At 44.1% G+C, this 26370-nt stretch overlaps 1 protein-coding gene across 3 annotated transcripts in view; it reads right to left on the bottom strand.

Moving 5' to 3' along the window:
* The window catches only part of SPEG (striated muscle enriched protein kinase), a 1422155-nt gene that overhangs the window by 1000080 nt on the left and 395705 nt on the right, over positions 1–26370 (bottom strand). For all 3 annotated transcript variants that reach the window (XM_086954403.1, XM_086954404.1, XM_086954405.1), the window contains 2 exons: positions 6539–6682; positions 3078–3260 (listed from right to left, as the gene is read on the bottom strand). In XM_086954403.1, coding sequence (XP_086810529.1) covers positions 3078–3260; positions 6539–6682 — 327 coding nt within the window. The remainder of the gene's footprint in view (positions 1–3077; positions 3261–6538; positions 6683–26370) is intronic.

Raw genomic sequence — 26370 nt, 5'->3', positions numbered from 1 at the left:
CGGAAATTATTTCCCTCTGGAGGTGACTACTGCCATGGATCTTTTGCGTAAAAATGCTGCTCCTTCCCTGCGTAGGAGTTCCTGTAAAGCTGCAAAACTAAGTAGGTTTCTAACTTGAATCTTGCTTTATTTTCATTTATCTCATAGGGCGTCCTCTGTTTTGTTCTCTGTTGTGATTGGACTTTGTATCTGTATCCTGGTTATCTGTGTAGTTGCTCGAGTTGTTTTTTTTAATACATTCTGTTAGGCTAGTTTCTTGTGCAGGGCTGCAACTTGTTGTTCAAGGTATGTGTATATTTGGTGAATGGTTTTAGTGTTCTTTATCCTGAGAAGGGAAGTTGTATTATATCCTTCGGATCTTTATCTGAACTGGAATGTTCTGTTTCTTCAGGTTCTGTACATTGCAATGTGGTAATATGATTTTGGTGTCAGCTGATGCTGGTTCTGGGGAGCAGAGGAGTTCCTGCATGTACTCCTCAGGGCAGGTCCTTATTTATGAATAAACTTTCTCTTTGAACCACTTCACATTTTTTGTAGCTCTCATCACAGAATTTTGGGTGGTCACTAGAACCAATCTTTGATGGATAAGGCTCTTCTAATTTGATCATAATCATCAAATCTGCCTTAGTTCATCCACCACTCCTGCTATCTGTAGCCCACCAAGTTGAACCTGCTGTTGAGCATGTGCATGTAAACAGTGGAATAGGTCATCGTCAACAGCAGGTGCAGTTCCAGAATGTGATAATGATACTCAGTACATCTCTGACTATTCAGGAAAACTGAAGTAAAACTAGTGATAGCCGGCTACACAACTAATTTTAATTTTGTAGAGTGTTACATACTACAAATTACTTGGGGGTGTGGATACATACAAGATAGGACTTCTTAGAATCAGATATGTTATATTATGTGAATTTGTAGAGCACGGCTAACCACCTGCGAGGTTATCACGTTTGCTGAGTATGGCAAGTCTGAAGGGGAAGGAGGAGATCATGCCTGTTTCGTCTGGAATAGCCATGTCTTGAGGTTCACACAGAAGACCATGAGGGGGAGGTTCTGAGGTGTTTCAGGAGGTCGTTACAGGTTTTGGCTGCGTAGTATGAGAAGGAAATATACATTTCAAATCCAAGAATGGTAAGAAAAAGACGGTGAACTGGCAAGGATGGAATCTAATGGGAAAGCTCATGTGAATATGACCTGACGCGCCGCCTCCCTATCCTCCACATCACTCTCACAGGTCAGTCATCAGGTGCCTGACACACCTGAATCACCGCCTCCCTATTCTCCACATCACTCTCACAGGTCAGTCATCAGGTGCCCGACACACCTGAAGCACCGCCTCCCTATCCTCCACATCACTCTCACAGGTCAGTCATCAGGTGCCTGACACATCAGACGCGCTGCCTCCCAATCATTCCCATCAGCTCAGCGGCCAGTCATCAGGTACCTGACACACCTGATGCGCCATCTCCCTATCCTCATGGCTTGGCAGTTCGGGCTAGGCTGTTTCCATCAGGTACAGGGTCAGACTGATTTGCATATGGCCATGTCTGAACTGGGGTGGGGGAGTGAGCTAAAGAATGATGATGGATTAAACCCAGATCAGTTGACCTGGGGTGAGTGCTTGCAATGTTCAACACTCTGTTCATCATCCCCTTTGGTTTTTCTTTGTTCGCCCTAAGTTGGCAGGGTATGCCCAGACTTGGGTCTCTTGCTCACGTTGCCAGTGGATTCAAGCTAGCCTGGCTGATGATAGCTGATTAGCCAGAAACCGGTCCCAGGATGCTTGTTTCCGGTCCAGGGAAGACATGGCTTGGCAGTTCGGGCTGGACTGTTCCCATCAGGCACAGGGTCAGACTGATTTGCATATGGCCATGTCTGAACTGGGGTGGCGGAGTGAGCTAAAGAATGATGATGGATTAAGCCCAGATCAGTGGACTGGGGGGAGGGCTTGCAATATTCAACACTCCGTCCATCATCCCTTTTGGATTTTCTTTGTTCTCCCTATCCTCCACATCCCTCTCAGAGGCCAGTCATCAGGTGCCTGAGACACATGATGCGCCGCCTCCCTATCCTCCGCATCAGCTTAGTGGCCAGTCATCAGCCTTCTGACAAACCTGATGCGCTGCCTTCCTATTCTCCGCATCAGCTCAGTGGCCAGTCATCAGGTGCCTGACACACCTGATGCGCTGCCTCCCTATCCTCCGCATCAGCTCAGTGGCCAGTCATCAGGTGTCTGACACACCTGATGCGCCGCCTCCTTATGCTCCACATCACTCTCACAGCTCAGTCATCAGGTGCCTGACCCACCTGAGGCGCCGCCTCCTTATCCTCCGCATCAGCTCAGTGGCCAGTTATCAGGTGCCTGACACACCTGACGCGCCACCTCCCTGTGCTTCACATCACTCTCACAGGTCAGTCATCAGGTGCCTGACACACCTGACGTTCCGCCTCCCTATGTTTCGCATCAGCTCATTGGTTTTTGAACTGTAGTCTGTGGCTCTGTATGGGTTCACAATGCCTACTCAGGGGGTCCACGACTGCTTAGAAAATTAAATAATATTAACAGAATTAAATAAAAGTAACATATTAATACAGTACATAAAAATAAAGAAGCAATATTTCAAATGAAAATTTAACATGTTCTATAAATTTGAATGAATCTGAAATTGAGGGCTACAAATGGAGTGGTATCTTCAGGGTGATTGTGGGAGCAGTGCAATAACATCAAACAGATATAGTATGGATTAAGGGTGCCTCAATTGAATTAAGAGAAGTTCAGGCAGTCCCATATAAAATATATTTTTTATATTTTTGAATGAAATAAAATATTTCATTGTTTGTTTTTTTGTTTGATTTGATTGTTTGTTTTGCTTCTGTACTTTTGTGTACTGTTTTGAGGTTCAAATCATCGATATCGCTTAGGCAGCAGTGTCAAATTGGGGTCCCTGGAAATTTAATAATGATTCAACAGGTAATAATGAAGCAGGCATTCGCGTTCTTCTAACAGACCAGTTCTCAGGAGCCTGGCACATCCTGATAAAGCCTATTGATCCTCAGCTCAGGCCTTGTCTTACCTGCACACACGGTCACGCAGCTGGTACTGCTGGACTCCGATACCTCGTTCCGTGCAGTTACTGTGTAGACGCCGGTGTCGGTTTTTTTCGCATTCTGGATGAGCAGCGTGTGCCGTTCCCCCTCGGCCCGGATCTGGTGGCTGCTGCTGTTCTTCAGGGGAATGTTGTCCTTCTTCCAGGTAACTACAGAAGGAACAGAACAATGTGTTACTGCATCAGGCAACTCTGGCAGACAGCAGCAGCACTAGAAATGTTTTCTGGGCCACAGATAGAACTTGGGGGGCACCTATAATGGGCAATATTTAAGAGTGCATGTGCACATGAGGCATCTCCCTGAAGGAAAACTCCAAACAGATTCTCCTGTCAGACTTGCAATGCTGACTGGAGTGTTTGAATAAATGTTGGGTGGGCGTGGTAAGATTACTGTATGCACACATACTCGGCTCAATTAAACAATAATAAAGGTGCTTGTAGCTGGTACACAGAGAAACACAGCATTGTAAGTGTAAATGGTAAACCACAGGACAAATCTCTTTGTAAAGAGAACAGGACTGCCATGTGTCTTCATATAGTGCTTTTATGTTTATAAGAATCTTGCTTCAACTCTATAAATACACACACATAGTTGGTGACTGGTTCTCTTCATCTCTCATTTCTTGTTTCCTTCTTGCCCACTGTTCCTGATATCTCTATCTCTACTACTCCTTCTTTCACCATCATCTGTACAACTGTCATATGACTCCACATCTCATCCTTTCACCATCTCTGCCTCCAACCTCCATTTCTGCTTCAGCCCCTCTCGCCTCCATCCCTCTTTTCTTCATGCATCTTTCCTTCCCAGTCTTCCTTTCCCACCACCACTACCTCTCATAACTATCTCTAGATTTCCCAAATTCTTTTTTTCAGCCTGACTGGCTCTCCTCTGTCTCACCAATTTTCCATTTTAAATTCTACTACTGTCCTCCTATTTCATCCACCTCTTTCAGCTTCCTGTTTCTACCTCTCTCACTCACACCTTTATCCAGTGTCCCTACTAATCACCTACATTTCGCTTTTATTTGATCAGAGATCTATCTCTTTTTCTCTCTCTATTCTGTTTCTACCAGTCTTACTCTTCTATTCCTCTTGGTTTCTTTGCACTTCCACTAATCTCATTTGTTAATTCTATATCTTCTAATTTGTGTAGTTCCTTTAATGGTCTCTCTCACCTTATCTCACATTTAGATCCACATTTTCCATGCTCGCCGCTCCTTTAACCTGTTTCCCATACACTGTTAATGTTAATGCCATTTATAAAGCACTCGAATCACCCCAACAGGTATCTTGGTGTGACCAGGCAGCCAAGCAGCATAGCACAACCAGCTCAGAAAACTGTCTTCAGTAGTTTCCGTACAGGTCTGTGCTCATCTTCACAAGGGTGGCACATGTATTATAGCACCCATGGAGAACTTTCAATTGTACTAGATGGAAACTAGAAAGTATGGCTACCTCCTGCAGGGATGCCAGGGCCTACGGCCACTCGTCATCCTTTAATCACCCACGGTCACGCTACCAATGTTCCATTAGGCTAACTAGGGTGTCAGGTGAGTTGTTAATAAGCTTCTGATATGTGAGAGATACTGCTTTCTTGGGCATAAACTCAGTCAGTAGTCTATCTTCAAGTGGGGGGGGGGGACGGACTCAGGGAGTTCTTCCACTTTTGGCAATGCCTGAGATAGTCTTGCGGATTTGGAGTTATTGATAGGCTTCAGTAGGTGTCAGCTGCTAATCAGCCTGAAAATCAGCGAATCGCTGCACCTGCCCCGCAGCCACAGGTCACCCATTTTTGTACTTCCAATAGGATCCTAATTATTGAAACGCTGTAGAGTGCCCGGAGTGCCCGGAGTGTCCGGAGTGCCACTGTCCCATAGGGGAGTGGCCTTAGTAATCCTGTCCCGGCAATCCAGGGAGCGTAACGTGTCATGCCAGAGTATGAGAAAAACTATTGTGAGGACAGGGAGGATATCCAGCTGCATGGCATATTGGTCCATACGGTAGGCCGGCTCTGAGTCTGGAAGATGAACCCAATGGTTGATGGCTGCAAACCTTCATTCAACCACTTTGTATCTCTATCTTTTCAGTCCCTGTCTCACCTCTAGCTTTATTCCACTCAGGCAACATAAGTCCCACCTTCATCTCTACCTCTCTAATGTTCTCACCACTATTATGACTGCCATCTAGTTCCCCTCACACCCATCTTCCATTTTGCCTTCATTGGACCCCCCACCTTAATACCTCCCTATTTTCTTCTTACTCTGATCTTTCCCAATTGTCCTTTCAGATTACTTGAGATCCTGTTTCACCCTTCACCCGCTTCCTTTTATTTGCATGCTACACACTTGCCTCCATTCAGTCTGTGATCTGAATCTCATCTCACCATTCATCATGTTTCGTCTGCTCCACCCCCTTCCCTTCTTCTTTCCCTGACTCCTCTTGGGCTCCCTATCACGTTTTCCACTTGATTTCTTTCATCTGTTCTTCTACCTATTTTCTTTCTACCATTCTTCTACCTTTTACTTAGTAGGTTCCACTATCCTCTCTGTCTATCTTTTCCTCTATCTTCCAATTGTATTTCTTCTGTCTCTTTGATACACACTATTTCTGTATTTACCTGTTTCATTTTCTTTCTTGCTTTCTTTCTGCCTTATTTCTTCTGAATCTTTCATTACTCATGATTTATCTTACTTACGTTTCACTATTTAATATATTCTTCCAGTCATTTGTACTTCAGTTCCTTTCTCTCCATTTTTATTTGCTACCATATTTTATTTTTCATTACATCTCCATTTTCTTTCAGTTTCTTCCCCCTTTCACTTGTCATCATAGTTGTCAAGCCCTTTTTTCATTGTTTCTTTAATTTCTCTTTCTTTAACATGTTCATGCCTTCCCAGACCATACAAATTTCCTCGCTCTATCTCACTCTTTCTCTGCACCGCACTATATTTTTCTTTTTGTTTGGGGTGACAAGAGTCATTTGTTCAATATCAACATTAGCCCGCGGGGCTCGCAGGCGTACCGGCGGTGCAAGATGACTCAAAGAGTCGGGCCATGGCAGCAAGAAATGCTTGATCCTGAGCAGGGTGCTGCAATGCCTCAATAGTTAAAGCTACATGAGTACCTGCTGTAGCCCTTTTATGTAGACCCCAATGCAGCACACAGCTATGACTTAAAATATTATATTCATGGCTCTTAACCAAACAAAGGGCTCTAAATGCACAGCTTCTGTGATTCTATTGTGACAGCCATCAATCTTTGTCTTCCCCTGGCACCCCAAATAGAATGCTCTAAGACTTGGCAGATGTAGGGATTTAAAATGTGTTTCTGCAAATAATCTTCTCTCCTCCCTGAAAAGGAAACCCACCATTCATACCACCCAACACTTGTCTTTGCTTCCATAGTGGTTATGCGCGTTCGCTTATTACCTTCAGGAAGAGGATTGGCTGAGATGATGCACTTGAGAAGGACGGTGGTTCCTTCAACAACCATGGCACTCTGCACAGGGATCTCAAAGACTGGGGCTTCAAGGGGATCCTCACCCGCTGAGACATAAGAATCATCCGAGGATTCTACAAAAGAGACGTGAAGTCAAAACTACTTTTATCAGGAATACCGTACGAGGGCAGGAGAACAGAGAAGTGAGAGTCTGATAGGGAGATGTTTGAGTAATATAGAAAGAATGTGTTGCTTGCATGAAAGAAAAGTACACACCAGTAATTCTACTTTTTCATCAGGTTATCTTTAATGAATTTAACCACATGTAGGATTGAGGAATACAGTAACTTCTCTTATAAGAAAACGTATATGATCATGCCAATGCAAAGCAACATTTACTAAATGTCTCTAGTTTTTTACATTTTTACATATTTTTGTTAGAATTTAAATGATATTTTGGATAAATAACTTACCAATGACATTCTTTTAATGTCTTTAAGGAAGTAAATGTTACATTATTTTAATCCTATTTCTGCACGGTAGCATTCTTAACGGTATAAAAGTAGATTATTTCTGCTTGCATCCAGGGACCCCAGAAGGCATCAATTCCAACTTTAGAATATGTATCATTAAGAAGTGAAACTCAAGACAGTTCTGGCCTACCGGGCATCAGGCATTTCGGTCGGCTGGCAGGGCAGGGGCCTGTTTCACTTCCTGTGGGGGCCGGTTTCGCTGCTTGGGACCTGCCAGCCATGTTCCTATACGGATTGCTTCTAAATAAAGAATGGCCATTGGTGGAAATAGTCAGAAGTAGACCAGAGCTTCTCCCAGATAGTATCCTACACACAATTTGTTTTCCATCAATTTTTTTTTAAAGCAGTAAAACGTATTCATGCTCTAGACAAATGCTACAAATATTCTCTAGGAACTATACCCATGCACACAGAATATTATTAATAAACCATAATTCTGACAGTTCAATAGGTCTAGGCTTTCCCTTAACCCATAGATCACAAACAAAGCTATTTTTTTAACTTCTTTATCCTCCCTTTCAATACATTCCATGAATATGAGCTTTGCCCCTAGTAACTCACCAACAACTAAAAAAAATGTGGGTGCTGCCACAGCCCGGCCCATTTGGTTATCACTAGATATGCTGCCTATTTCAAGAGTATTATAGTCATAGTTTGGCATTTCAATATGATCGTTCATATGGCTCTTCTTGAACTTATATACTGGCACATCAAATGTCTAATTTTGCTTCTAGATATACACTGGCATTGCAAATTAGCCATTCTGGTGTTTTGATAAGCTTTATCTGGTCTACCTCAATGGCTTTCTAATATCAAGGTTTATATACACCCAATTGCAGACGTTTCTCGTCTGTTTCTGAACTGAGCTTATTCAGGTAACTTTACTCTGATGATCCTCTATTCCTGTTCACCCAGTTAGAGTATGTCATCCATTCAAGGGTAGCTATTACCAGCTGGATTGACCTCACCAGGCTAAACCTTTCTTGAATACACTGGTCACTCTTTGTTGAATGCAGGTATCTCTTCTTCAATGTTACTGAGCAAGTAGATTTATTTATTTTTTTATTTTATTTTTTTATTGGAGTTCATGGTGCAATGAAAAAGTACATAAATAACCACAAGCAAGGTATGATAACATCTGATACAATTACATGATCACTCGAATAAAGCATCCAAAAACACATTATTTGTCGTGGGGAGAAAAAAAAAAATAAATAAAAATAAAAAATAATGAAGATCTATCAATAAATATAACAATATAACCATACAATGCTTTTCAAGTTCTTATTCTGTCCTCCAGCCATTTCTTAACCGGGGCCCATAATCGTCTTCCCATCTCTCGTTTTTTAACACCTTTAAATTCATAGAGACACGACTCAATATTATAAATACCCAAAAATCTGGACACCCACATTTGAAAAGAGGGGGCTTTAACATCCTTCCATCCGGCCGAGATTAAGATTCTAAGCACAGCGACCGACATAAAAACCAAAGCAGCCTCATCCTCTGTTAAAACCAGTTTTGAATCTGAGCCAAATAACATCAGTGTTGGGGATAGGTCGATCTTATGACCTAGCAGCCCCTCCCAAAATTTTGTTATTCCATCCAGGACAGGGGCCAATCGCACACAAGTAAAAAACATATGTAATAAGTCTGCTTGCCCCTTATTGCATCTCGGGCAGCAATCATCATTCCTAACACCCCAAGCAAATAGTTTGGCTGGTGTATAATACAGATTAAAAACTGTTTTAAAATGCTGTGCCCGTAGGTTGGACGCCCAAAAGATCTTTTTATTTAACGATAATGCTAGGTCTAAATCTACGTCCGGGTTTCCCAGTTTAATTGCCCAGTCGCTTTCTACTTTTCCTACATCATCCTGTAATCTGGATGCCAGCATATTATAGACCTCTTTTATCTTCCTACATCCTCTTCCAATGCCCTCAACCACAGGGAAGTCTACCAGGGGTTTAAGTTTAGGCCTACAGGCCTGTATGATACCCGAGATTTGGCCATGTATAAGCCACTGATTTTCAGGTAGGCCATATCTTCTTTGCATATCCTCAAACCCACCTATCTTGTCTCCTACTATTAGGTCTCCAATAGTCTTCACCCCTAACCCCTTCCAAATGTGTAGATTCCCATCATTTTTTAACTGAGGAAACAGACTCGAATTTTCCAAAAGAAGCGAAGGATTAATTTTAGGTACATGAAAGAATTTTAAGATTGATTTCCATACTTGCCATGCCCCCAGTAAAGTCTTAAATCATGCCTTCCTATAAAACCTATATTCCAATTCCGTCAACAATAGGCCTGTTGCTTTCTCCCCCATCAGTAATTTAAAGATTGGAGGGGGAGCCTGGCTATCTGCGATAATCGCGCCAGTGTCGCGTTGAAACAGAATTGACATCTGGATCAGGAGACAAGCCCAGTGGTACAATCTCAAGTTCGGGAGTGCCATCCCACCCCTTTCCAACGAGAGGGACATGAGGTTCGTTGATCGTCTAACCTTACCGTACTGCCATATAAACCTAATAAAGGTAGACTCTAATTTCTTCAAAATTTTCTCCTCAATATAGAGGGGAATGGCTCTAAATAAATACAACACCCTAGGAAACATCGCCATTTTTAATACGTTTACCCTCCCAACCAGAGAGAGATGAAGAACGTCCATCCTTTTTAGATCTATCTCTATGGATTTAATAAGGGGGGGGGGGTAATTTTCCTCCACTATCTTACCCACTGAAGCATTAATCTTTACCCCTAAATATATGGCATAATCGACATACCTTAAGTCTGGTCTTGGTATATTCCTGGAACAGATTATCTGTGTTTTGGATTCATTTAAAAGATATCCAGAGCCTTGACCGAAAACTTTAGCCATCTGTACCAATTCCGGGAGTGCCAGCTGCGGGTTTGTTGTGATAACCGCCAGGTCATTAGCGTAGGCTAAGATCTTATTTTCGAAGCCATTATAGATCACTGGAGATATTCTAGGGCACTCTAAAATTCTCTGAATAAGAGGATCAATATACAAAGCGAATAGTATGGGGGAGCAGGGGCAACCCTGCCGTGTCCCTCTACTTATTTTAAACTTATCAGATTTCTCCCCCATAACCGTTATTGTAGCCACTAGATCTATATACATAGCTTTAATAGCCCTAATGATATTCGGACCAAAACCTCTCCCGGCCAAAATGCTCCAGAGGAATCTCCACCCCACCCGATCAAAGGCTTTTTCTGCATCGAGCAGGATCATGGCCATCTCTCCCCCCACGGCTTCCTGGGCATCAAATAAAGTTATCGCTCTACAGGTATGATCTGTCGTACCGCGTCCAGGAACAAAACCGTGTTGCCATGGAGAGACGAGACCGCCTATGACCCTGCCCAGCCTCTTCGACCAGATCTTTGAGTAAAGTTTAGTATCGGCATTTATTAAGGATATAGGTCGATATGACCCCGGTTTCTCGACTGGTTTACCTTTCTTATGAAAGACTATAACATTTGTTTCTTTCCACGAATCGGGGACCACCCCCGAATACAGTATCCCGTTAAATAGATCTACTAAAAGAGGAACAATCACTTTTTCCATTACTTTATATACCTCCAAGGGGAGACCATCAGGGCCTGATGCTTTCCCTGATGCTAACTCTCGCAGGGCAGATAAAACTTCATCAAACGTTATATCCTTATCAAGGGATGTTTTTGTTAAATCATCCAGACAAGGTCCATTATCAATACATCCCTCCTCCTGATCATTATTGAAGGGATCCTCCTCATATAATTTCTGGTAGTATTTTTTAAACACCAGCAGAATATCCCTTATCTCTGTATATGTTATCCCTTCCTCTTCTATACACACAACACATTCTTTGATCTTTCCTGTCTAATCCGAAGAGCAAGTGCTCTACCAGCTTGCTCTCCCGTTTCGTACCTCTTTGCCCTTGAGGATTGATACTCCCAGATTGCTTTCTGTGTAACCTCCTTCTGCAATGCCGCTTTTACTGCCAGCAGAACACCCTGACTAGCCTCACTATTACTACCTGAGGCAATATCCTTCATATGTTGCTCTTCCGCCTTAACCAGTTTATCCATTAATTTTTCTACTTCGCTCCTATCTTCTATTCTAAGCCTGGCGGCACAGCTGATTGTTTCTCCTCTCAGTGCAGCTTTGAAAGCCTCCCAGACCCCATTCCGAGATGTGCTGTATCTATTTGCCGCAAAAAATTCACCAGCCCATACATTCAGGTGGTCAACAAATCTACTATCTGCCAACAGCCTTCTTTCAAAAGTCCAGTTAGTTTGAGAACGTTCTAACCCTCCCATAGCATAATTTAGCATCAGAGGATTATGATCTGAAATAACCCTTGGGAGTCTGCATATCTTAACTTTTTCAGATTCTAAAACAGAGACAAAAAAATAATCCAATCTTGAGTATCTCTGGGCTGGATTAGAAAAATATGTAAAGCCTGCATTTAAGAGTTCTTTAGCTCTCCATAGATCCTGAAGCCCATGAGAAGCTAACATAGCTTGTACCGCCTTAAAAACTCTGGGTTTCCTCCCCTGATATGATATGCTCCTCCCCCATTCAGATGAGATATTTAAATCTCCTGTAAAAACCAAAGGGGTGGGCCAATTTGCAAGCTCTGTTTCTAGAAAATCGTAAATTTCAGGGTCGTCCTCATTAGAGCCATATACTGTACAGATAGTTAGACCCAATTCCATCTCGATAATCACCCATCTTCCATAGCTATCTACTTTCACTTTCCTCGCTTTCCCTAAACTTTCCCTTCCTAGAATGGCGACCCCCCTAATAGTTGATGTTTGAGTTGTACAGGCTAGTAATTTAAATCCATTTATTGAAAGCAAATTTCTCTTAGACCAAGGGAGGTGGGTCTCTTGTAAACAGAGAAGATCTATTCTATTATGTTTTACCACATATGCTAATTTCTGTCTTTTCCTCCAATCATTTAATCCCCCCACGTTCATTGTACAGATATTAATGTGTGCCATCAAATTGAGTATAGCAACCTATATCAAAATTCTTTTCAGAAAACTTTTTCCTTGCTGGCATCCTTTGACCATTACTGATTCTGCACCATTCCCTCCGTTTTCCATTTTTTACCTTATTCTCACCCACCCTTCCCCCTCCCTTTCCCCCTCCCCCCTCTCCACCCCCACTCTCACGCCTCCCTCCCCCCTCCAATCCGTGAGGCATCCTGGGGCCGAGGGGCCCCAGGTGTGGGTGACCGGGTGATCCGGGCATCACCGCTTGCTTGATCGCCTGAGATATCAAGAGTCTTTAACCATATATCATTTCGGCTGGTTAACATTCCCCCTCCTATTTTCTTAGTTCAGAGAGTTCATGCAGGTAAGCTTCTGCTTGAATCTCGCTTGTAAAGTTCCTTGATGTTCCTTTGTAGAGTACTCTTAAACGTGCAGGATTTAGCAGAAAGACGGTTGCTCCAATCTTCTCAAATGGGGCAAAGAGTTGTCTCAGCCTCCATCGGCGTTCAACCGTTGTATGGGCAAAATCCGGGCAGACAAAGAACTTATTTCCTTGGAATTCTTTTCTGCTCGTTGGTCTAGCCAGATCGTAAATTGCTTCTCGTAAAAGAAAATTTCTGAAGCAGACCAGAATGGCTCTTGGGTACTGATTCTCTTTTATAGGTCTCTTAGGGAGTGTCAGAGGAAAGCGGTGAGCACGATGAACTTCTCGTTCCAATTCCCATTTTGAAAGTTCGGGCATGGAAGACTTCAAAAGGTTGACAATATATCCCTTGGCATCACTTCCCTCTGCCCCTTCTGCAATTCCCAAGAAGCGGAGGTTATTTCGTCTTCCCCGATTCTCAAGGTCCTCCATCTTTGTCATTAGGTCTTCGATAATTGCAGTTTGAGACTTTTCTCTACCTTGAAGTTTGATGACATCTGCTTCTAGGTTTTCTGTGTGGCTTTCCACCGTGGCCATTCTATCCACTATCTCCATACAGGTATTGTCTACCTTCTGGATAGCACCCTGAAGTTGTTGTATTGCGTCATGATTCCTTTGACTATCAATTTTAACATCCGAATGAAAATCCTTAATGGTCCTCAGGACCTCACTCAATAATGATTGGGGCGGACGGTTGAAGGCAAGATGGCGACAGTGTGAGAAGTCGCACCACTCTTGCTCTGAGGACCTGAGAGCAACTCTAGAATGGCTGACTTGGAAGAGTAGTAATACCCCCGAGTATCGTGCATATTCTGAAATCATCTGTGGGAGAAAAGGAAAACTCTTACCAGAGGGTCCGGCCAGCGACCGGCGGCGCCGTAGCGAGAGGTGGGTCGCAGCTGGATTACTGTGCTGTTGGCCGGGCAGCTGGGGGTCGGACGCTGCATCGGACCTGGGTGCTGTGCGCAACGGGAGAGTGTTGAGCGGCGATTGAGTGCTGGTGTGTGCCCTGCGGCGCAGACGGCGCAGACGGCTCCTTCTGTTTTTTCACTTTCCCCTGCTGCTTCGTCTCCCGGACCCTCCCGCCCTCGTGCTCCGTGGAATGGAGGTGTAGAGTGCCGGAGTTTTTCGTGGCCGCTTTGCCTACTGTGAGGCTCCAGTCGCTCGAAGTTTCTGGTCTGTGCATTGCACTGCACAGGACACTGTACCTGCGGTCCCTTCGCGTAGACGGCAGCTCTGTTGAGGTGTGCAGGGCGTCATCAGAGAACTGCCTACCGATTGCCGATAGGTGGATAACCACGCCTCTGCACACGGGGCCAGGGAGTGTCAATAAATAACTAAAAACCTAAAAAAAACATTCCATCTCACAAGGGGTGTGGAATACGGCACCCTCTTCTTCTCTTTCTCTAGAGGGGAAAAAAAATAAAAAACCCTGATTTGTCTACATTTGTCTACATGTGCACACTGCGAATTATTATTATATTAAGGAAATCTGGGAGAAGCAGCAGGCTTAAGGAGAATCCACACATAAAAACATATAAAAGAAAACAAAATAAGCATAGACCGCTGCAAGAGTTAATACAGACTGGGCAGACTGAACAGACCGAGTACAGGATCGCGATAAAGAATATCTTGAAGGGAATACAAGAGTGGAACTATACCTATGCAGATCTTCCCAACCTCAAGGATATTGTTGAAGATTCTACGGCGGCAATAGCACCACAGTCTCAAATTTTTGTCCAGTTAGCGCAGATTGTACTGAAAATGTCTGAGATAAGCTCTACCAAAACCGCGAGCAAGGTGCTCCCAGAGGATGAAGCTAAGGAAACGATCAAGGTACATGAGGCAAATGAAGTAAATGAATGTAATGAGGCGATTAAAGCACCTGCAAAAAACGCGGGACCATCAGATCATGAAAGTGGCCTAAAACAACCGATAACTCATCAACAAAAGAGTAATGGCTCCACTAGAAGGCCAGAAACAAGAGGGTTGAAGGCACAAGAAGTTAAGGAGGCCAAAAATGGAAAGGAAAATACAGAGGGCACTACTACCGGCAAAGCAAAATACAAAAATAATTTGGAGAAAAACAAAAGTCAAAGCAAAAATGCCCTGAAAGATGTCGAGAAGGAGAAAGAAAAGAGGAAGGATAAAGAGGGTGAAAGGGGAAAACAGAAGAAACAAGAGCAGCTAAATGAGCATCAAAATGAATGCAACCCCGAAGAAGAGAAATCCGATGACCAAGTTGATGAGAAGATGGAACTTCTGCTCAAAAAAGCTAAAAGAGTGCAAATTATTAAAAGCTTGAAGGCCGCAGCAAAGCTAACGGGTTTATGTGATGAAACACAACCAAGGATATCTAACATATTTATACCGCTATCAAAAGAATCCCTGGAAAAAGGAGAAAAGGGAGATGATAGGAGTAATGGAAAGCTAAAAGATGTAATGAAGAACAAGATCTCCAGCGATGGAATAAATCCTAATCTAATTAGCACAAGTGCAGAAATGGCTACAGATCCGGTTGATCAAGAACGGGACTGTGTGCACACTAACGCACAAATCATACCTGAAGATAAAGTACTAGAAGCTGGGGGCGAGGATTCGTCAGAGGAAACAAATTCTGAAATTTATGAAACCGGCGTTTCAATCTCTAGCGAAATTGATAGCGAAACTGGAGGAGTAAGTGCGGTCAGCGAGGACGAAAACTCACCAACCGCCAATTTGGAAGCAATCGATACAAAGAACAATATTGAACCGGGTCGAAACTCGGCTTCGAAAAAGAAAGTGGAGAAGAAGAAATCCAAATTTAGAAAATCCCACCAACCACTAGATGACGAAACAACGGATCAGGGGAGTAATCAGGAGCAGTCAAAGAAAAAATCTAGACCCCTCCGGAAAAGTCTGACCCCTACATTTAAAGGAGACACAGAATTGAAAAATCCTAAGAATGGGGCAGCTGAAAAGACTAAGGAGAAACAACAATTCTATGATACTGATAAAGTAGGAGGTTCTGAAGAACCATTATTGAGTGAGCAAGTAGATTTAGTCTACAGAAATATTTTAAACTTCCTATTAGACTTCATTTAACCCAGGCTTAGTCCACTTCTGAGAGGGTAAGGGTACCTTCAAGGGATTTTGTTGATATAGTTTATAACATTTAGTTATAAATGCTGAATTAAGACCCAAATGGATGTTGGTCTTCTGCGCAATTAGGCAGCGATAGTTATTAATTGAATTTACAATAGTCACACAGTGATCTAGATATAAAGAGCTAAAATGTTATAAACTATATCAACAAAATTCCTTGAAGGTACCTTTACCCTCTCATTCTCTTTGCCCAAACCCTCAAGGGTATATTGGGTTGCTTGCTTCTTTTTGGATCACTCAGTCCACTTCTGACAGCCCTTTTCTCTGGGCTTGTGCATCAATCATATCAAAGAACGCCAGAAAGCTGTTGAAATATAATATGATGAAATAATTCCCAGACACACTCGTTGTATACTGATACAGTAGTGCTAAAATAAGTAATGGAATGATAGGCCTCTTATTCATAACCGACTCTTTCATAGTGTAGGTCGAGACATTTATTATAAAACTGATATTTCTCCTGTATAGTAAGAGAACAATTTGTAGTATTTCAAAGAAATCTTAAATATTCTATTCAAGAACAAAGATTTCACCTTTGCTAGCCATGTTCTACTACCATCTGAATGCTCAAAAGGGGTTCATTCTGACCCATTTGATAACCTTTACACGATAAAGATGCAACTGACAACCAAGAGGCGCATCTGGGTGCGCATCAAGGCAAAGCTGTACGCGGTGGGAGTCACCCACCAGTCCATTGATGATTTAAAAAAGAGGTGGTACAACCTCAGAGGCTGTGCCAAGGAGCGAATAGCTGAGAGACTGGGGGAGAGATTGGCTACGGGAGAGGGACACTCCACAGTCCCTGAAAACACCCCCATGGAGGACCTAGTGGAGGAAACCATACACCCTGAAGCCTGCGTGGGCGTCACCCAACTGGACACCTCCAATACCAAACAACAATCTCAAGGTAAGAGGCATGCTACTGCGACCCCGTACACTAACAATGCCCATGCCCCCAGTGCAATCCATATTTGTGAGACCATTATTCCAGCCCCTGCTCCTCCCAAATGCATTGTGGAACCTGTAGTGTGTAAAGGTGCCTTGATAGCCAAACACAGCTAGATTAGTAAAGATGCAGAGACCCCTAAAGGCAGCTAGGGAATGCAGACATTAACCAATAGCGAGCCTGCATGCATGTTGCAACATCCCAGGTTCCTTGATCATACCAGTAATCATGCACTCATCCACATCACAGGTGCTGCGGACACTGACACGTCCGACAGTGACATCCTCCACATCGCAGAGACACCTGAAGAGACGGAGGGGGAGAGGCAGCCTGCATCTGCACCTAGACCCAGGGCCACCCCTGCAGAAACAGCCGGAGCACAACAGCACGTCCCGGCACATAAGGAAGTGGAGCAGACACCCAGGAGGCAGACACAAACCACAGCAAGTGTGCGTGCCCATGCCAGCAGCAGGTCAAGGCAGCAGCGCTCCATGCCCACCACAGCAGCCATTGAGCAACACGCACGCAACGTGGCCTAGGCATTGAGGTTCAGATGCTGCGTGTGCACCGCAAACAGGCGCTGCACATGGCAGCAATGCAGCTGCAGCTGGACAACACAGCACGCAACATCAGTCTCCTCACAGAGAGTGTGCAGGAACTGACCACAGCGGTGAGGGAGAGCAAGCAGCTGATAGTAGCGCAGCAGGACGTCACCCGCAGACGCCACAGGCAGCTGCTCACACGGCTGTCAACCTACACCCTTGCAAATCACCTGATCGGGAACGCCACATCCCAGCTCTCGAGAAGATCATTGGCCATGCAAATCCAGATAGTCCAATGCTTTGCTGACGTAGCGAGGGCACTGGAGCAGGTCACTAACGCTGTGGAGCACCACCAGGCGGCAGCCCATAGCAATGCAAGGGGGGATGATGCCAGCGAAGAGGCATCTAGCTTTAGCAGCCTGTCTGTGCCGGTGCAAATAGACAGGAGGCGAAGTGCCCGGCCCAACACTGCATCCCAACAGAACCAGCCTAACGTGGAGGGTGAGAGGCGACAGGGTGCGCGACAGGAGGCGCAAGTTTCATTACATTTCAGGCTGTGCCTTGGTGAGGCAACCATGCACACCAACTCAGGTTACATGACCTTGTTTAAATGCCGTACCCTTATTTGTTGCTGATGGAAGCACATTGAGACTGTGTGAAATAAACACAAGCTTTATTTTGAACACAAATCATCCTCATGTCAATCTTTGATGTGGCTTGCATGAGTGCAGTGTTGTGTGAGGGGTATGGATGCACTAGAAATAGTTCAGCGTGATGTGCGTGCGGTTACTGTGACCTTCAGCAGGATTCTCCCCGTGTGCATGATGCACACGTGCAGGTGGCAGGTTGTCCCCCTCCGACTCACTACCAGACACCTCAACAGGTATCCTCCGCTTGGTGGCAATATTGTGAAGCATGGCGCACACGGCCACGATGCAGCAGTAGTTCTCGGGCCGGTATTTGAGGGCCGCCAGTCTTTTGGAGGATGCGGAATCTACTCTTTAACATGCCTAATGTTCGCTCTATCACATTTCTGGTGTGTATATGCGCACCATTGTACCTCCGTTCCTGTGGTGTTGCTGGATTGAGGTATGGGGTGAGGAGGTATTCACGGAGGGCGTAGCGCTGGCACCTGAAGGGAGGAGCAGAGGATCAGTGCCTGTTATGCGCAGCAGCAACATGGTCTTAGCATACTGTATGTGGCTATGTGTACTTACCTAGGAGATATCCCTCGCCAAAATCAATCCTGGCCTAGCGGGTGTGTATGCCGCTGTGCCAGAAGATAAACGAATCATACGTGCTCCCTTGGTATTGTGCCACAATGTCTGTAATGATGGTCTTCGCATTGCAGACCACCTGAATGTTGAGGGAGTGATATGACTTGCGGTTTGAGTACATGTGTTCGGTCTCTGCGTGTGGACAGATGTGTATGTGGGTGCAGTCGATGCAGCCAATTACACGGGGGAAATGGGCGGTATGATAGAAGTCCAGTTTAGTTTGCATTAAGTCCTGTTGGGATGTAGTGATGTATCCGGCTCAGCATGGCCTCCAGGAACCTCGGCAGGCAGCGTGATAGTGTACTCTGGGATATACCCCCTGCAACTGCGACTATCTCCTGGAAGCTGCCGGAGGCCAGGAGGTGCGGGCAGCACAGGACATGGACATGGGTGGGCACGGCATTGGTCCTCCGTGTTGGGTGCTGCATCAGGGGGTCAAGGTCCCTGATGAGCTTCTTAATCATTGCCCCATTGAGCCTGTATTTGGAGTAGATCTCCTCTTCAGTTTGTCCCAGTAGTGTAATCCCCAGCCGGAAGATGCATTCATGGATCCTGCGTCTGTTCTAGGCTGCAGCCTGGAGCCTCAGCTGCGTTACCACGATGTATAGACCTGCCATTGTGACTTTCCTCATGCTCCTAATGAGTCTCCTTAAGTGTGTTTGATTTAGCCAACCCCTGCTTGTTATTTCCTACTTTTTTTTGCCAATTTGACTTCATGGTTACCACCTGGTTTGGCTTCTCCTTAAATTGCGACTCGTATATTGCGAATTATGGTGTTTTTGCTATTTGCGATTGCTGATGCATGTGGATAGCGATTTGTTTGCGAATTCGCATTTTGAGTGCGAATTCGCAATCAAATTCACAGGTTATGTGTGGAATCGCTTTAAAAGAATCGCACTGGGGGTTTGGACGGGTTTAGCGATTCTTTGTTTTGCGAATTCGCAAATTGTTGGTTTTCAACTTGATGCATTGAGGATGTGGAATTTTCAATCGCAATCGTTGTTTCGCAGCGATTGCGATCGCAATTTCGCTTGATGCATCTATGCCCTAATCCTTCCAATAAATTAAGACTCATTAATGCACAATCAGCAGATAAAACTGCCTTGAAACTATGCTTAGTCCGAGTACCATCTCTGACGTGTAATTGAGACATGATTCAAGGAGTATTCAAGCCTCACCTCTGATGGCCTGTTTCCCCATGATTACAAGATTATCCACAAAAAAGAGAATCCTAGTGATGGGATTGTTGGACCCGGCCTCGTGGCGTGGTTCCCCCCGCGAATCAGCTCCCCATCAGCCCAGCTCTGTACATAGAATCTCCCTAGTTGCCCTACCCTTGTCTGACCCAATGCCCATTGTCCGTCTCAATAAGTTGGCACCCACTATCTTAGAACAATTGACATGCTGTGGTTCGCCTAAAATGAAAAAAATGCAAACACTTGGAATACAAATGGCAAACATCCTTATCGGTAACCACAAGCTAGTCTGTAATATGAAAAGAAGATCGTATCAGTAAAGCATGCCAAAAAGCCTTTCTTGCTAAATGTATCAACATAGAAATTGTTAATATTTTTCAAGAACTGTCCAATGCTGAATGGTGAAAATGTTTATCAGGAAAACCCAGAAATATTAGCGTCATCTGATAGACTCCTAAGAATCTAAAGTCTCTAATATTCCTGAATTCATCACTAGCACAACAGCACAATCATATATTCAACGGATCACTGAAATAATATCGACGGACATAATATCGAGTTGCCAAAATATCGTGGACAAAATATCGACAGTCAAAATATCGAGTTTGTATCTACAAACAGGTAAGTACAAAAATATCGAGTACAAAATATCGTTAACAAAAATATAGATGTAAAAAATATCGACTTTATTAAAAACAGTGTTAAATTAAATTAATATTAAATTTTTATTACTAAAATATACTTAAAACGACTTAAATTAAATTATAATAATTAAATAATAAATGAAAATAATAAAAATAATTTTTTAAAATCTTATTTGTTGACCCTGAACCCTAAAAATACCCCTTTACCCAAAAACCCAAAACTGACCCTGAACCCTAAAAATACCCCTTTACCCAAAAACCCAAAACTGACCCTGAACCCTAAAAATACCCCTTTACCCATGAACTGAAAACTGACCCTGAACCCTAAAAATGCCCCTTTACCCAAAAACTGAAAACTGACCCTGAACCCTAAAAATACCCCTTTACCCATGAACTGAAAACTGACCCTGAACCCTAAAAATACCCCTTTACCCATGAACTGAAAACTGACCCTGAACCCTAAAAATACCCCTTTACCCATGAACTGAAAACTGACCCTGAACCCTAAAAATACCCCTTTACCCATGAACTGAAAACTGACCCTGAACCCTAAAAATACCCCTTTACCCATGAACTGAAAACTGACCCTGAACCCTAAAAATACCCCTTTACCCATGAACTGAAAACTGACCCTGAACCCTAAAAATACCCCTTTACCCATGAACTGAAAACTGACCCTGAACCCTAAAAATGCTCCTTTACCCTAAATTTATCAATATTATTTAATTAGCAATTAATTATTAATTAACAATAACAATAAAGTAAATATATTAGAACATTAGCTGTAATTATTTTAATAATTAATATTATTTTTTCAAAATTAATTACTTAAAAATTACACAAAATTATATATATTAAAAATGTACTCTAATTAATGTAATTAACTAATTACAATTAATTAATTAACAATTATTTACTAATACAAAATATGTTCAAAATTATATTAATTAATTAACTAATTAATATTAATTAATTATCAATTAATTATTAATTAAAAATATTAACACACATATATTAATTAATTAATTATTATTAAATTACTTCCCACCCTATTCCCCTATAAACCCACAACCCGCTACAGAATTACATTACGCAATTATTATAAAAACAAAATTCATGTAATAAAATATTTTATAACATTAATACACACTATTCACACATATTATTACATAAAAATACACTATAAAATATTATATATTATAAAAAAATCGATATTTTTGCTATCTATATTTTATACAGTCGATATTACTTCACTTACCTGAAAAACGATATTTTTGTAGTCGATATTATGTCCAGTCGATATTTTGTCCAGTCTATATTAAAAACTCGATATTATGTCCAGTCGATATTTTGGAGTCGATATTTTGTCTCTATACCATATTCAACCACCATCCCCCAACGGTCCTTCTCTTCTTTCTTATACCTGTCTAATACACATCTTCCCTCAAAAATGAAAGCCTCCAACCTCCCATTTGAACCTTCTGATGTATTCATAAATACATTCTGCTGTCTCTCGAAGCTGAGGTCACAAGCTAAATCAACGGTTCTCTTCAGCCCTGACTCCTTTAAACAGCCAACTATTACCTTTATTTAAGAAGCCTATATCAGAGGCTTTCTTACATAAATACCTCCATTTTTGAGCTGTAATTCATTTTTTGTTAGCCATAGGAATCTGTGCACTTTACCACTGCTAGCCAGTGTTAAATTGTTGGGCTCAATCCCCTAAACCTGGTCTGATTGGCATACTTATTTTACTTATAAGTCCCTTGTAGATTGGTATACCATATACCTAGGGCCTGTAAATTAAATATAACCAGTGGGCCTTTAGAACGTATTGTGCTACCCAATTAGGTAGCACTTTAGAGCATGTCCTGGCCTGAAGGCAGTCTTAAAGTGCCATCGAGCCCTGGCATTATAACCCCCTTTCCAAGCCTTAACCCCAGTTTCATTACATATAAGTCACTACCACGACTCTCTCTCATTGGTACTTGGCAGGGGAAGACACACACATGGTGGAGTCCAGATGCTTTGAAGGGTTGTAGAAAGGCATTGATGCCCCTGAGACTTCAGAACAGGGGACAAATCAACATGCCCTTGAAGTCATCATGGGTTCAAGTGAGATGGGTCAAGTCCTTTTTTTTATTAGCAGGGCAGAGGGTAGCAGGCAGCAGCTGTTCTTCCAGAGCAGCAGTCCAGCAACGTGGCAGTCCTTGTAGCAGCACAGCAGCCCTTTCACAGGTCCAGTAGTGTCGGATTTGGTGTAGTTAGAGACCCAATACTTATACCCAGGTGTGCTTTGAAGTGGGGGTGACTTCAACCCACCCCACACATGTTTTGGTGACAGGCTGCAGACACACAGCGATATAAGAGTAGTGAAATGTCCACTTTCTAAAAGTTGCATTTCTAAAATGGTAATGTTAAATCCAACATTACCATTCCAAAGATATGAAACATGATACAACTACTCCTTTCTAATCAGGAAGGAGTAGTTTCTGTCCTGTAACTCCAGTTCTGTAGTAGGGGTATCTCTGTTATAGTCATAATCTAGTGAATAGTCCCGCCCATGTGCGTGGACCCCGGCAATCAAAAATAATCTCTTAAATTGTCAAAATAATGCAGAAACTGCAAAGACACTTAAGAGAAAATTTAAAGACAAATAATGCAGCCTATATCCACAGGCTACACTGTCCAGTACTTCAACTAGAAATTCCACCAAAAATCACCACACACAGCACAGCCTGCTAGTTTCTACCATAGAGAAACCTGCCTCCCCCAGTCAAAGACTCAGGAATGATAGAGAGGAAGGTAGGGACAGACAAGCCCCATAGGCTGCCATTATGTGGCTTAAATAGGATACTGTGCCTTTAAGAGAACTTTCCAGAACTTCTCCCAGTATCCCAGAATGCATAGCAGGTCCCTCTACTTTCAGTTCTTTTTGAAGGCGAAGCACGCCAGACCTGTCGCATTCTTTACATGATGAAAAATCTCCACCGGGGAGGAGGGCGGGCGCTTATGACTATAACAGAGATACCCCTACTACAGAACTGGAGTTACAGGACAGAAACTACTCCTTCTGTAGTAGGGGATCTCTGTGTATAGTCATAATCTAGTGAATAGAATGGCAAGCCCATCCCCACACCAAAGCGGCGGTGGAGAATAAATACATAACGCCACTACTGTGCGAACAAATTCCGCAGCGAAGCCTGCCCAACCTGAGCGTCTGCCCTGGCGTCAGTGTCCAGGCAGTAATGCTTAGCAAAGGTATGAACCGACTTCCAAGTGGCTGCCTTGCAGATTTCAGCAATCGGCACGTTACGGAGCAGAGCCGTCGTGGCAGCTTTGCCCCTGGTGGAATGAGCCTTAGGCTTACCTCCTAAGGTCTTATTAGCCTTTTGGTAACACAATTGTATGCAGGACACAATCCACCTATAGATGGACTGCTTCGAGGTCGCAAGACCCGTCCTGACCGACCCATAATTGATGAACAACTGGTCAGACCTACGAATATCCTTGGTTTTATCCAGATAAAATTTCAACACCCTCCTAACATCCAGGGAATGGAGAGACCTCTCCGCTGGGGATGAAGGGTTCTGAAAAAACGTAGGCAAAGTTATAGTCTGGTTGACATGAAAATCAGAAATAACCTTGGGAAGAAATTTAGGGTGAGTACGCATAACAACCTTAGCAGCATGAAATACAGTATACGGTTCATTACAACACAACGCCTGAATTTCACTCACCCTGCGGGCCGATGTAATGGCCACGAGGAACGCCGCCTTCCAGGACAGGTGCTGCAACGAAGCCTTATGAATAGGTTCAAAAGGCTCCTTCATCAATCCGGACAGCACCACATTCAATTCCCATGAAGGCGAGGGAAGCCTGACAGGAGGGAATACTTTCTTCAAACCTTCCAGAAAATCTTTGATCACAGGGATCTGGAAAAAGGAAGTCTGTGAAGGGCATTTCCTGTAGGCAGTCAATGCAGCAAGATGTACCTTAATGGAATGGACATTAAGGCCAGACTGCACCAAATGTAAAAGGTAAGGAAGGATGACATCTTCCTTGCAGGTCGTAGGATCATGGTTCTTAGACTGGCACCAGATACAAAACCTCTTCCACTTGTAAGCATATGAAGTCCGAGTGGAAGGTCTCTTAGACTCCTTCAGTATGTCCATGCAGTCATCGGGCAGATTCAGATGGCCATATTGCACTATCTCAGGAGCCATGCCGCCAAACTCAAAGACGAGAGGTTGGGGTGTAACATCCGTCCCCCGAACTTCGTGAGAAGGTCCGGCCTGCACGTCAACCAAATGTGAGGAAGGAGAGACCGGTGAAGTAGGTCCGTGAACCACCACTGCCTGGGCCACTCCGGGGCGATGAGTATCATCCGAGCTCCGGACCGGGCCAGCTTGATGAGTACCGCCGGCATCAGGGGAATGGGAGGAAAGGCGTACAGAAAGCTGTTCGTCCAGTTGATCCATAACGCATTCCCCAGCGTCCCTTGCTGGAAGTACCTGGAGGCGAAGTCTCTGCACTTGCTGTTTTCGGCGGTGGCGAACAAATCTACGTCTGGAGTTCCCCACCTTGCGAAGACTTCTCCTAGTACCTCGTCGTTTATGACCCATTCGTGGTTTTCCTGAAGCAGTCTGCTCAGTGCGTCTGCCTGAACATTCTGCACACCTGGTAGATGGGTGGCCGTTATCGTCAGTCCTCTGGCTAGGAGCCAGTGCCAGATTGTCTGCGCCTCCTGTGACAGAGTGCGCGATCTCGAGCCCCCCTGCTTGTTGAGGTAATACATCGTGGTGGTATTGTCCGTCTGTACAAGCAGAGAGTTGGTCTGGAAGGACGGAAGAAAGGCCTTCAGCGCCAAGTGAACAGCCCTGAGTTCCAGGAAATTGATGTGATACGTGGCCTCCATTGGTGACCACGAGCCTTGAATCCGTAGAGTCCCGGAGTGCGCTCCCCATCCCAGAAGAAACGCATCTGTCACGACAGTCTGCGTGGGAATGTCCTTGTGAAAGGGAACCCCTCTGAGGAGATTCTCCGCCGAACACCACCACTTCAGAGACTGAAGAGCATGCAGCGACAGGTGAATCTTGTCGTCCCAAGATCCTTTCCTCTGATCCCACTGGTCCTCCAAGCACTCCTGCAGCGGTCTCATGTGCAGCCGTGCATGTGGCGTCAGGAAGATACAAGAGGCCATCGATCCCAGTAGAGAAGACACCGTCCTCACTGTTGTAGATGGAGTCGTCATAAGAGCCTGAGCCTTCCGAAGGAGTGATAATCGTCGCTCTTCCGAAGGAGACATGCTTGCTGACAGCGTATTGATGGAGGCTCCCAAGTACTGCATGCATTGGACCGGAGTCGGGACAGACTTGGCCATGTTGATGTGCAGCCCCAGCTTGTTCAAGAGAACACACGTCTTCTGGAAGTGTGCTCGCGCTTCCGAGAAGGAGGATGCCTTGATCAACCAATCGTCCAAGTACGGGTAGACGAACACCTTGTGCTTCCTCAGGTGCGCTGCTACCACCGCCATGCACTTCGAGAACGTTCTCGGCGCAGACTTCAGTCCGAATGGTAGTACTGTGTATTGATAGTGATTGGTGCCGACTTGGAACCGCAGGAACTTCCTGTGTTTGTGTGCAATGGGCACATGGAAGTACACATCCTGTAGGTCTATAGCGCATAGCCAGTCTCCCCGTTGCAACTGAGGGTAAATCTGATGCAACGACAGCATGCAAAACTTTTCTCTGCGAATCCATTTGTTTGCCTGTCGCAAATCCAGAATGGGCCTGAACTCGTTCTTGTCCTTCTTGCGAACCAGAAAGAACCGGGAGTACAGACCTCTTCCTTTCTGAGACCGAGGTACGTCCTCTATCGCCCTTTTCCTCAACAGGATATCCGCTTCCGCCTGAAGCTCGCGCAGCTGAAACTGCGAGCTGACCGGGGGAATAGCTGGAGGAGGGCTGGTGAACCGAAGACTGTATCCATTGCAAACAATATTCAGCACCCACTTGTCCTGAGTAATTTTTCTCCACTCTGCCAGAAAAAATTGGATGCTTCCCCCTACCGGAGTAGGTAACAGATCCGGGGGAAGTAGGTTCCTAGGGCC

The sequence above is a fragment of the Lissotriton vulgaris genome, chromosome 2_1 (genome assembly GCF_964263255.1).
Source record: "Lissotriton vulgaris chromosome 2_1, aLisVul1.2, whole genome shotgun sequence".
In the NCBI taxonomy this organism is placed as follows: domain Eukaryota; kingdom Metazoa; phylum Chordata; class Amphibia; order Caudata; family Salamandridae; genus Lissotriton; species Lissotriton vulgaris.
Note: the sequence above shows the minus strand (reverse complement) of the source record. Positions and strands in the feature narration are given on the sequence as shown.